Source organism: Cuculus canorus, chromosome 1 (assembly GCF_017976375.1).
Source record: "Cuculus canorus isolate bCucCan1 chromosome 1, bCucCan1.pri, whole genome shotgun sequence".
Lineage (NCBI taxonomy): Eukaryota > Metazoa > Chordata > Aves > Cuculiformes > Cuculidae > Cuculus > Cuculus canorus.
Window position 1 is genome coordinate 81188634 of NC_071401.1, and position 12242 is coordinate 81200875.

Here is a 12242-nt window from a genome sequence, read left to right on the forward strand (position 1 = left end):
CAGAATCACAGAATGGTCAGGGACCTCCAAACATCACTTAATATAACTCCCCTGCTAAAGCAGGTTCACCTACAGCAGGTTGCACAGGAAGGCGTCCAGGCAGGAGTCTCCTTCTCTGGAGACTCCACAATGTCCCTAGGCAGCCTGGTCAAGTGCTCTGTCACTTTCACAGTCAAGAGGTTTTTCCTTGTGTTCAGATGGAACTTCCTGTCCTCCAGTTTGGGCCTGTTGTCCCTTGACCTGTTGCTCAGCATCACTGAAAAGAGTCTGGCCCCATCATCATGACACCTGCCTCTTAGATATTTATAAGCACTGACAGGAAAAAGATTTCCTCTCAGTGGTCGCTTCTACAGGCTAAACAGACCCAAGTCTCTCAGTCATTCCTCATAAGAGGGATGTTCCTGTCCCCTAATCATCCTCATGGCCCTCTGCTGGACTTCCTCCAGTAACTCCTTGTCTTTCTTGAACTGGGGAGCCCAGAACTGGACACAGTACTCCAGATGGGGCCTCACTGGGGCAGAGTAGAGGGGAAGGATAGCCTCCCTCAACCTGCTGGTCACACTCTTGTTGATGCACCCCAGGATACCATTGGGCTTCTTGGCCAGAAGGGCACATTGCAGGCTCATGATTAGCTTGTTGTCCTCCAGGACTCCCAGGTCTTTCTCTGCAGAGTTGCTTTCCAGCAAGTCAACCTCTTACCTGTACTGGTGCATGGAGTTTTTCCTCCCTAGGCTTGCTTTTATTTGATTAGAAGTTATCTTTCTCAAAGACTGAAGGTAACTAATATCATTCAGAAATGTTATGCTGAGTTAACGCTCAATCAGCTCCACAGACTTCACATCCAGTCACATTGCACCGCAGCAGTAAAACAAAATATCATATTGAATTCATTTAAAAAAAATACCAAAAACCTGCTACTTCTAGAAGAAAATACTAAAGTTAAGGTAGAATCTATGTCCAAATCCACAGCTAGGACTATTACAGCTATTTAAAGGCTAGTCCTTTAGAAACTCCACTAGCAATTTCCTTCCAGCACAAGGATTCTTGTGCTAGCATAATGTCATGCCTTATTTAAAATGTCTTTAACAATCCACGTTTTAGCTAGTAGGTTTTATATAGAGCCATATCAGAAGCATTTCTGACTTCCAAACAGTAAACAGATATCACGGGTTTCTTTTCTTGAAGGAAAACAGACAAAGTGTTTACTTATGGAAAGAAATAAGAAGAGTTAAGGGCTGAAAAAAGTTTAGAAATATATATAAAAAGCAAGTACATGACTGAAAACAGGGAAGTCTATCAGAGAATACACATGCTCACATGCATCCCTTAGATAACTATTACTACAAAATACAAAGTACAGCTCTGCCTATGCATGGAAAGGCAAACTCTTCTGTATTGACATTGCAAGGCAGGTTGGACAGAATAAGCTTTTATAATAGGCAATGCAAAACAGAGTTTTAAGGCAGAATCTGGATTTCCCCCCTTAAGGGAAATAAAAAACATGAACAGAAAAAACTTAACTGCTTTCTGACATACCAACCTTATCCCCCTAATGGAAGAAGCTGTAAAATTCCATTCATGAATCTGTTTCTGTAAAAAAAAAAAAAGTATAATCAACAACAGTTTAACCTTAAATGACTATACAAAACAAAGTCACAGCATGATCACCAAAAAGTCTTCTCCAATGTGTCTTTTTTCCTTTGTTTCCCTTCCTCCCCAATTTGAAATACAATTGATGTATAGGCAAAGAAAGGCCATGCATTGCTGGTGTACTCACTTAAAAAAAATAACGTAAACAGCACAAGGTAGAAGTAGAATATATTTCCTTATGTAAAACTAAATTCTTATAGAATCATCATAGAATCTTAGAATCATTTGGTTGGCCAAAACCTTTGAGATCATCAAGTCCAACTGTACCTGTCCACTACTGAACAATACCTCTGAGCAGAAGTACAACTGAAGTACAATTTACCAAACAGTATGTTTTAGCTCAATACATCAACATTTTATACTAAACATGGAGCAGACTAGGCTCAAAGGAAAAAGAAACTCCATCCATCTTTCTAAGAGGTATCGAGCCAACAGCTATGGCCCAGGGAGCACACTAGAGGCAAAGCAGAAGGACAGCTTGCGCTTGGTACCACAGCCTTCCATAAATCTCTAGCTAATAGCTGGATCTTATTTAGCATTGTCAGATATGCACCAAGAATTTGATCCACAAGGTGAAGTTGTGTCAACCACAGTCACTCAAAGCAGTCAAGTAAACAGCACACTGGAAAAGAAATTCACAGATCTAGGTTATTATTTGGTCTTCTCTTACTCTAACATGCTTCTTTTCCACACTTTGCCTCTCTACCTTTTCAATCTATTCTTCATCTATGTTGTTCTGATATAGAATCACAGAATCACAGAATCACTAGGTTGGAAGGGACCCGCTGGGTCATCGAGTCCAACCATTCCTAACACTTCCTAAACCATGGCCCTCAGCACCTCGTCCACCCGTCCCTTAAACACTTCCAGGGAAGGTGACTCAATGACCTCCCTGGGCAGCCTCTGCCAGTGCCCAGTGACCCTTTCTGAGAAGAATTTTTTTCCTGATGTCCAGCCTGAACCTCCCCTGGCACAGCTTGAGGCCATTCCCCCTTGTCCTGTCCCCTGTCACTTGGGAGAAGAGGCCAACTCCCTCCTCTCCGCAACCTCCTTTCATGTAGTTGTAGAGAGCAATAAGGTCTCCCCTCAGCCTCCTCTTATCCAGGCTGAACAATCCCAGCTCTCCCAGCCGCTCCTCATAAGACTCAAGATATCAAGAAAGACTGGCGAAGTACATTCCAGATTTCAATTCTTTCAATGTGAAACTGAAATTACTTCTCACTTTTAAGAGATTACACTGTCTATAAATGTCCCTTCTCCTTTCCTAATCTACTATACCTTATCCAATAATCCAAGACACCAAGTACTTCATCTTTTGAAACTTCTTTGTCACAGGCTGCCATTTTTTTTTAGTTTCTAATCTTATAATTGCAAAACTTCAAAATTTCTAAAACATTAAACACAATACTAGGCTTCATCTTTACTTTTCGTCTAGCTCTGAGCTGCATCAATAAATCCCACACAGTTCTAATGAGAAATAATATAAGTAGAACAAATAAATCAAGCGCTTCCAAGAGATATGGTCAAGATAAATGAAATGTGAACTACAGGACAAAACCCATTGAGTTCTAATCATAGCCCCTTCTTTTACTTTCTCTGTAAAAAGTTAGCTTTCATATCTGCACAAAAGAGATACTGAGGCTTGTGCTTCACAGAAATGCAGCAAACTTTAAATTACTGTAAAGTGCTTCAAAACCTGAATGTAAGAACGTAACTTTAAGCACAATAAATCAGAATACATGAAACACATGTGCTGGTAGTTTTACCATTTCAGTAGGAGAAACGTGCCACAAGGAGAGAGATCTCTCATCTGCTTCACTGTTGATTGAAACATATGCAGGCTGGTAGACTTTAGTTGGTTCTATCACCAAAACCTGAAAAGAGCAACATTGCCTTAATAAACCAGCAGCTAATACACAGTAGTATCTTCAGATATAAACAATGGGTAATCTTAAATTAAGGTCTAAAAACTTTCCGGGGGAGAGAGAAGGGCAAGACAAAGCAGAAAGAGGCTGTGTTCCAAGATACAACAAAACAGCATTATCACAATTTGTTGCTGGTGACTTAACAGTATTTCTCAGAATGCTTTTAGGGTAGTGGGTTAAATGTTTTCTGTAGAGTAAAGACTAACAGAATACAGGGTTTTGGTTCATGCAATGAAATAACAGGTGTTAAGTATGTAAGTATTGTGTTTAGAGTCTTCCAATTCTTCTTATATCCTATCCAGAAACATAAGACATACAAAACTTTTTGGACATAACATCTTACTGGAAATCTCAGTCCATTAGTTGTTTCTTTCGTTGCCTCAAAAATTATATCTAGCCAGAAAGTCAATCTTTCTTGTCTAGGAGAATGTTCTATGGTGAGTTTCTTGAAACGCTGAATTAACACCAGATTCTGAACTAATGATCTCAAGTACCTAGAATGTATTGAATTAATCAGTTAACAGGGAAAATAAAATTTAACCAGATCTAAAAACACTTAACTGACTTATATATCAAAAAAATTAAAGGCAAAATTAAATGTACTTTAAAAGCTACCATAGTGGAAATGCTTCTGGAAAGAATAGCAAGTTTAGTCAAAACTTTAAGTCATAAGCTCACACTGATGTTCATGAACATGATGTTCTTTTTGCAAAAGAGTATAGTTATATGAGTAGTTACACGTGATTAGACAGGATATTATGAGCTAGAAGATGGTGGAAGAGGGAAGCAGCAGTTAGTTAACTTCTGGAAAGAATGGTTTCACAATTGTTCACAATTGTTTCACAAGCACTCACCACTAATTTCCAAATTATTTCTTATAAAATATGTGCTTCAATGGGATATAAACTGAACAGTGATGGGTAACTTCATTTCTTACCTTCCCTCTTTCTTCCCAAAACAAAACAACAGAGTATAAAGTCATAATTATAAACAATCTAAGATATAAAAATCCAGTTCAGTTATCCAAGTGACTACAAGATTTTTTAAGTTTCTGTATTTCCCCATAGTTGATTACTTGAGCTGCAGCCTTCTGCCACATACCACACTGGAGGTTTCAGCTTAAAAAGTTTCTCTGCTGCTTGTACTGCTTTACCAACATCATTAGCCAGCATGCTCACACTGAAGAACTGTCCCACATCCCAGTAATTGTTCATTTTTTCTAGGCTTCCTTTTCTTCCCAATAAACTGTTTAACCGTACACCTGTAAAATTTCAATTAAAAACCATATTTTTCTATGAGTTAAACACTAATAAGTGGGTTTTTTATGGGTAAGTCTATCAGTAAAAGACTAGTAAGATTTGATTAAACATTAGTGATAAAGTGGAGCAAGTTTTCGCCAGAAAAAGAAACACTGCCCAACACAGAGTCTGGGTCTACAAATAATATCCCTAATACACTTCAGACAGTCAGAATTCCTACCACACACAGTGTTGAAAATCTTCTTGTGCTATTTGTATGGGCTATCTGTCCCCTGTTTCTCAGAGTAAGCTGTGCATGTCTGCATCTACTGTAAGAGAACAATGGCTAAAGGCTTACATCAGTTTACTCTGAAGTAAGGTCAAGAAATTATTTAAAACCACCTTCGTATTCTTCCTTTTTAAGGTTCAAGTATGTGTTTCAGCAGGGTCCGATTCCAAATATAATTTTCAACAACTACCTTTCTAAGAGTAACTGTATGTCTGTTTCTACTATATTTCTTTATAGATGTATAGTGATGGGCTTTACTTAGCATCTACATGGATGATGTGAATCTAGGTAGACAATTAGTTACTGTCCCAGTAGGTCCTTCCAGGTGATACTTTCTGTGGATCTCTCAGTTCAAGGACAACAGAAGCCCTGTGGATCCTTTCCTGGCATCACCAAGGAGAGCTGGGCTACATTGTCACTTCCTGTCTTTATGCCCTGCTGGCTGTGCAATGGGATAACCTTTGTAGAGCAGTAAAGGCAGTTTATGGATTGCGCTGAAGTCGGTCCTTCCTTGTTCCTCTCTTATCTTTGGAACCTTTTAGATGGGCCAAGTTACTAGAAAGCTGCTGCAAGGCAACAAGGAGAACAATGGTCCAAAATCCATGTGTGTTTTAGCCTGCTGTCTGGGATCTGCCACTAAAAAGCCTGAACCACCTTTCTGTCTATGCAACCTATTGCTACAAACATTTTGTTTTCATCACAGGGAGAGGGGAAAAAAACTTGTTTCTGGCACTGTGTGTGGATATTTACCTATTTTTCTCAGTTCCATGGAGCTTTCAAACTGTTGTCCTGCAACAAGGAGCAAAACTGCAAGGTTAATTCCAGAATACAGAGTTGACTGGAGTTCAAATCCTTTGCGATACCTGTAGAGAAGAGGGAAGCGCTCACATATCACTGAATAAAAGAACTGAAATGCTGCAAAGTTTTGGTAGGTGTTTAAAGCTACTAATTTATTGTAGGGCTATATGGTTTGCACTCTGCAAAGAGCACTTGAAAAAAAGTACGTTTTTGTCTTAAGGAAAGAAAGAAAACCTTCTGCTTAGTTTTATGTGCTGACACCTTGCGTCATTATGTGAAAACAAAACTTAAACTGGTTACTGCAAAACTCTTAAATGCAATAGAGGATAATTTTAACAGATTATTTATATGAGAGAAGCAATGAAAATATTAGTTTTTAGTGCAAGTTTTACAAAAAAGTTTCCAATCCAAGCTCTTTGTATTAAAGCTTCACATTTATGAAAGGTAACTGAGACGCAGCCAGCAAAGGCTGAACGCATGCCACTATCTGGTGCAGAATAAAGAGATCCATCTGAAGCCTCTAAGTCCACTACTACCCACATCACCCACACTGCACTACCCACGTTGAGGTGATTTGTGGAGAAAAATTTGTAAGAGAGATTTTCACTGTTACAATAGAAACCACACATTGCTAACTTTATTGCACTTGGCAGTAGTTTGTATGATTATACAAAACCACATATGTGAATGGCATGTCAGTGGGAGTCTGTGTGCACATGCATGATTTACTCTCTTAAGAAGATTCATAATGCAGATTATCAACATTTTTCCTATATACCGTAGATCACTGATTTCCTGGGTATCTAAGGTAGAAACCATTCCTGCACAGAGGACCAACAAAATTCCTATGACCTCACTTGCACTTCATTCTGGCCTTGAAGCAGATAAACTGTATATTTTCTTTACAAAGAAGTGGGTGACTTCCTCCCCCCATAAACTATGAGTATCGATCCATATTTTTTATAGTCTATAAAAAGAAACAAGGAAGCACATATCCAAAGACGTGGTGTTCAGTAAACCAATTACATGAACAGGACCCTGAAAAAAAGACAGAACAAGGAGACCATTTGTTCTTCTAGTTCTTACAGCCCTGACTTTCATAATCAGAAGTAAAAGTCTGAAAAAGTTTTTTAATAGAGATTTTTGTAGGTCTTTTTTTGTTACCATTCAATAGCGTGATCTCGACTATCGGTGTCTTTACAGTCAGAATCAAGAAACATATCCTTGTAGATCCTCCCACATAAGCAAAACATATCTGGAGCAGGGTGATCACATGTCTGCAAGACTTGAAGCATAACTTGTAGTGCCTTCTCCCGGTCACCTGCATTGTTTCTTCTGAAATCAAGTACAGATAACAAAATAAATTAGTTCAGATTTGAAACAGTAGCTGCAAAATGGTGGAATAATATTATCCCCCATCTATCCCACAACCTATCCATCATTACTATACACAGACTTAATTTACACTGATACATGATTGTTGGTTGATCGATAAAAACCAAATGTATTCTCCTATTACAGGACTCTGATTGTAGCTCACATAAGAACTGATTTAAGCCCAGTAACTCCTCTATGAAAAAAAAATCTGCCATCTCACTTGATTCCTCCCCTATACAGGCAGACAGACCCTGCACATCCTGCAATGAGAAACAAGTGCCTGTTTAGTGTTCATTCCTGACAATACTCAAACAAAACCAGCCATTTTCAGCATTCAAGGTGACAGCTCATTCAGCTATGATGTGTAATTCTGAACCCAGAGGACCCAGGGACAATACCAGGCAGTACTGACTAAATACAGGAAAAGCCAGGTAAATCATGTTTCAGACAAAAGAATTATGGAGCTCAATATGGGTCTTTGAACTGCAAAAAGAAAAGGGCAAAACTGAACTGTATTTCTTTCTTCATTAAAATCAATCAGGTTAGAGAAAAATTTGGAAAACAGCTGTCATAAAGATCCTTTTTACAAATATTTAACCATCGTATCAGTGAGACATCAGTGATTAAGTAACATTTTCATTATTTATTACTAAACATATCAGAATTTTTGCCTCCCTTCACTTTGTTGTTTTTATAAATTTAGAATTCACTATTTACTGCAAAATGTCACCTAGAACAAACAAAAATGTCTAACTTGCAAGAGTAATGCAAAAACAGCTTTAGAGTTCAACAGCCTCTTCAAGACATGTTTAATCACTAAAAAGATTCAAAATATTTACTAACCCCCTTTCAGAACAGTTTCCCAGTTTTTGATCCCTACCTAGGTATCCAGGAACAGGCTTACAAGTACTGTGATTACTTTGTCAGCAATACTAGTAGCAGATAATGACTTCTGGTAAATTTATTATTTGCACGCCCTGAAAGGATTAATATTTACTGTTAAGCAGCTCAGTTCCTAAGGTAACCAACTGATGTAATAAGATCAATGACAACACATTATAGCAAAATCCAAGCTTCTGTGTGTGTTAGGTTAAGGAGAATATCTAATAAGATTAAACAGAATTTTAGCTAGTTTTGTGCAGGCTTTACCCTGCCTTTGATGTCACTGACTGAGTGTAAACTTTCAAAGTGGCTACTTAAATATTTTTAAAGCATTTTTTCTTCAGATCAACTGCTGTTCTGAAATTAATACTGATCTCCTCTAATGAAAATACAAGGAGAAAGTTAGACTATTCTTCCAGTTTTATAAGAACTAAATATAATTTTAAGAGAGGGGAGGTAAATCCATTGGATGGGTTATTGTGCTCTAACCAAATCTGTTCTCAACGAATAAAACTTTCTCAGTAACAGTAGCTAAGTTTCACTGTTGTCAATACGAACACAGAAGAAGTTGAGTAAACAGAGCTTAAACCAAAATTAGGCCCTAAAGCATAAGTCCAACAGGCCCCAGGCCATGTGTAACATGGTCACAGAAGCTGGCAAGTGTTCAAGCTTTTTCTGAAAATACAAAAAAACGCACTGTACCCAAGTCACAGCATTTTCACAATGGTTAAGGAAAATCACTGCTTCCCAGACAAGGCATACTTTGACTGAACTCTGCCTTGTGCAAAAACAGGTTAAATACTAATGATAATATTGAGGTGTTCTGATTGAAAAAGCATAACTTTAAAGAAAAGATACAACACATAAAGCAAGACTCTGCTTAAAATAGGACACTACAGACTGACACTTCTGGACATCAAAGGATGAACTTGTACACATCAAAAACAATACCAGGAGCATTTCATAGAATCAAGTTCTAAATAAACAGTGTACTAGCAGACTCAAAATGAAATTAAAGGTGTCTGTCTCTTATAAAACAAGAAAAAAAATCATTCAAATTAGGTTAAGATAAATAAAATTTGGCACAAGTATACATTAATCTAAGAGGATATTATTAAACAAAAACCTGTTTAGATATCTTTACACTAAATATTTTTCATGGCGGCAGAATTGGTCAATACAAATCCATTGAGCCATACAAACCCAACACATCAATTACAAATTTGGGAATCCTTATTGCCTTCTGAAGCAAACCCAGAAAGAGGAAAAAAAAAAGAACCCAAAACCAAACCAGAAAAACTATGCCATTCCGGCTACAAGCAACTTGTCTAAATCAACATGAAAGTATACTGTTGGATAAACATGCATAGCTTGTTATGCTGGACCAAGACAGATTTTTATGTCTTATTTCACGCCCCACACTTTGTCAGATCTACATGCTTGTCAGCTTGTAATTTGTTTCAAGGTACCTTGAACCAGGTCTATGGTGGTATCAGTACAGTAAAAGATATTATCTTAAACCCTCAAGGCTGTAGCATTGACTTGTATTTTCCTCCTCAGTATCAAATAGATTAGCTTCCCCAGCTTTTCCTAATCCCCATTTAAAGCCATAGTAGAGTGAATCACACAAATGCAGGTTGGAAGGGACCTCTGGGCGACATCTAATAGAACCTTTTGCTCGGAGCCAGTCCTTCTCCCAATACTACACCACAGAAGCCTTGGCTTTGTCTGAAAAGCTGAATCTTGTAACCTCCAAGAATGGAGATGCCACAGCCTCTCTGAACAGGGAAAGCTGAAGTATCATAACGTGATATACAGTCACGAGAAGTAAACCAGAAAATGTTCTTTTATGCAGCAAAATAGTGCACCAAGTGAGACAGATTCTGCAAAGCAAATCTCCTGAATATGAAACTTTATAAGCCAGTGCAGAATCCCAGTAGGCTACTACAGAAAGGACTGCACCTTAAACAAGCCTGCATATGTATGTACTGAAAATATGAGTCAGGCTCCACAGTTTGTCTGTTTGGGGACAGCAGTTCTCAAAATCACTAACTGCAATCTAAAACTCTTTCAAGATACAGTTTTACTTTTAAAAACATATTTTAATGGTAAATGAGCTAGGAAAAAAAGAATCCTACTACAATTTACTCAGAAACTACATTAAAACAAAGCACAGATGGTGGGAGAGATGGTAATACTATTTTTTTCCCACCGATTTCTTCGTTAGTACATTTTAATTCTTTCCCTACAAACCTTGCATTACTAAAATTTGCATAGCAACCAAACAAAAATCAGGCTACATTAAATGAATACGACAACTGGAAAAGCTACTGCCAGTGACAAAAGAGATCTTCAAGTTACTTCTAAATAACAGGGCAATTATGAAAAAAATCCTAGTGCTCTATCAACATTGCCAAAATCCCACAACAAGGAAAATGGTAGGAATTAAAAGAAAATGGCTAGAGAGTAAAAATTAAAAACATCATGATGGCTTCTTTATAAATACCCAGCACAATAACCTTCAGTATTGTGTACAGTTTTCGGCTTTTTTTGAAAAAGAAACTAAACTCTAAGGATCAGGGCAAAAATCAAAGGAGGGGGAGAAGAACGATCCATGGTATTGAATGGTTTCTGTATAAAGAAGATATCAACAAATTAGAGTTTTTCAGACAGAAATGACTATGCAGATTTTTTTTTTCCTCTCAAAAGAATTGTCCTAAAGGTCACTTTTATAGCCTTTAATCTCTTTCTCTAAATTACTGTGTTGTGTTGCCAGTTTAGTTTTGCTGGAAAGTTTGCATCCTCCAGAAACTGCTCTCTGATACTCTTGCCAATTTGCTCACGTTGCCATATGATTTATCTGTCTGCTTACTTTACCATGTTTCTTTAATTGCAGAAGCAGTCTTCTCACTTCCCTGTCTACAGGGAAGCTTCATTTACCTGTCGCCCTATCTTGCCATACTATCCACTCCTTCACCCCTCTGAATTCCTCCATAGGGCTGCAAACCTGATGAAAACAGGTTAGCATATAATGAAACTAAATATTTAAGTATGGGAATACAAATGCACGTACTGAACAAGCAGAAATCAGTTACAATTGAATTATGGTCCAACTTCGGGTTTGTATCACATGTTCTAATTTACTGCTCTCCATCCTATCATGCTGTCATATTTTTTCTTATAATAGGGTTGCAGTCGGACATTCTTATTCACCAGAGGTATTCAACTCAAAAAGTTACTCTAAAGCCAAGGGACAAGTTGTAAAATGAAGCAATATATCTTCTTCCAAAAAGCAGGAAACAAAAACTTTCTACTACTAAGTTATGAAAGGATTTTTTCCCCGTCTTTCCCTGCCCCACCCACACTTCTCCACTCTCTCCTCTCCATCTCAGAAAGAAGCTGTTGTTTCATATCTTGGCAACTTCCGTCACCAGAATTGTGGCTCAGATTTAGAAGCCCAGAGGTACTCTGTGCTGCTGAAATATGTTCGCTTGCTACCATGGGGGAACAACTACACCACCAAGCAGTAAGTCCTAAAGGATGCACTCATGCTCTCCCTTCTTGTCTTGTACTCAGTGTCCTCCTTAACTGTTTATCTTTAAGGACCTGAGAAGTACTCAGATTAAAAATACATAAACTGCTAATATCACCAGAAACACACCCTCCACAAATCAGTCTTGTCCCTGTCCACCACTCCACAGTTCTCCAGGTCTCTCCCGCTCTAACGTGCTAGAATAATTTGTTGAAGTTTGCTTCAGATTGTTCAAGTTCTGAGTTTGTACTAATGGAGAGAGGTTACAAAAACAGCAAATAATCATCATTTGCAGAAAGCAGAATCTCTTTACAAATCTATCCTTCTTTTCCCTTCCGAAATTTACATGACAAACACAAAAATTACCACCGTTTTCTCAGGAAGTCCCCTCAGCCACACGCTGGTGGAAGCAGTGTAAATATTTACAGAGATTCATCACTATGCATTCTCCTGTCTTCATACTCTTCCCCAGATACGTGCTATTGACCACTGGCAGAGAGAGGAATCTAGGCTAAAGGGAACTATGCTCTGAGTCTGCATGGCCATCCTTA

General features: G+C 38.1%; 1 protein-coding gene across 4 annotated transcripts in view; it reads right to left on the reverse strand.

Annotated features, from left to right (window-relative positions):
• MAP3K15 (mitogen-activated protein kinase kinase kinase 15) overlaps positions 1 to 12242 on the reverse strand; it is an 82948-nt gene that overhangs the window by 26894 nt on the left and 43812 nt on the right. For all 4 annotated transcript variants that reach the window (XM_054056102.1, XM_054056110.1, XM_054056111.1 and 1 more), the window contains 6 exons: positions 7065 to 7235; positions 5853 to 5965; positions 4677 to 4836; positions 3919 to 4069; positions 3417 to 3524; positions 1541 to 1590 (listed from right to left, as the gene is read on the reverse strand). In XM_054056102.1, coding sequence (XP_053912077.1) covers positions 1541 to 1590; positions 3417 to 3524; positions 3919 to 4069; positions 4677 to 4836; positions 5853 to 5965; positions 7065 to 7235 — 753 coding nt within the window. The remainder of the gene's footprint in view (positions 1 to 1540; positions 1591 to 3416; positions 3525 to 3918; positions 4070 to 4676; positions 4837 to 5852; positions 5966 to 7064; positions 7236 to 12242) is intronic.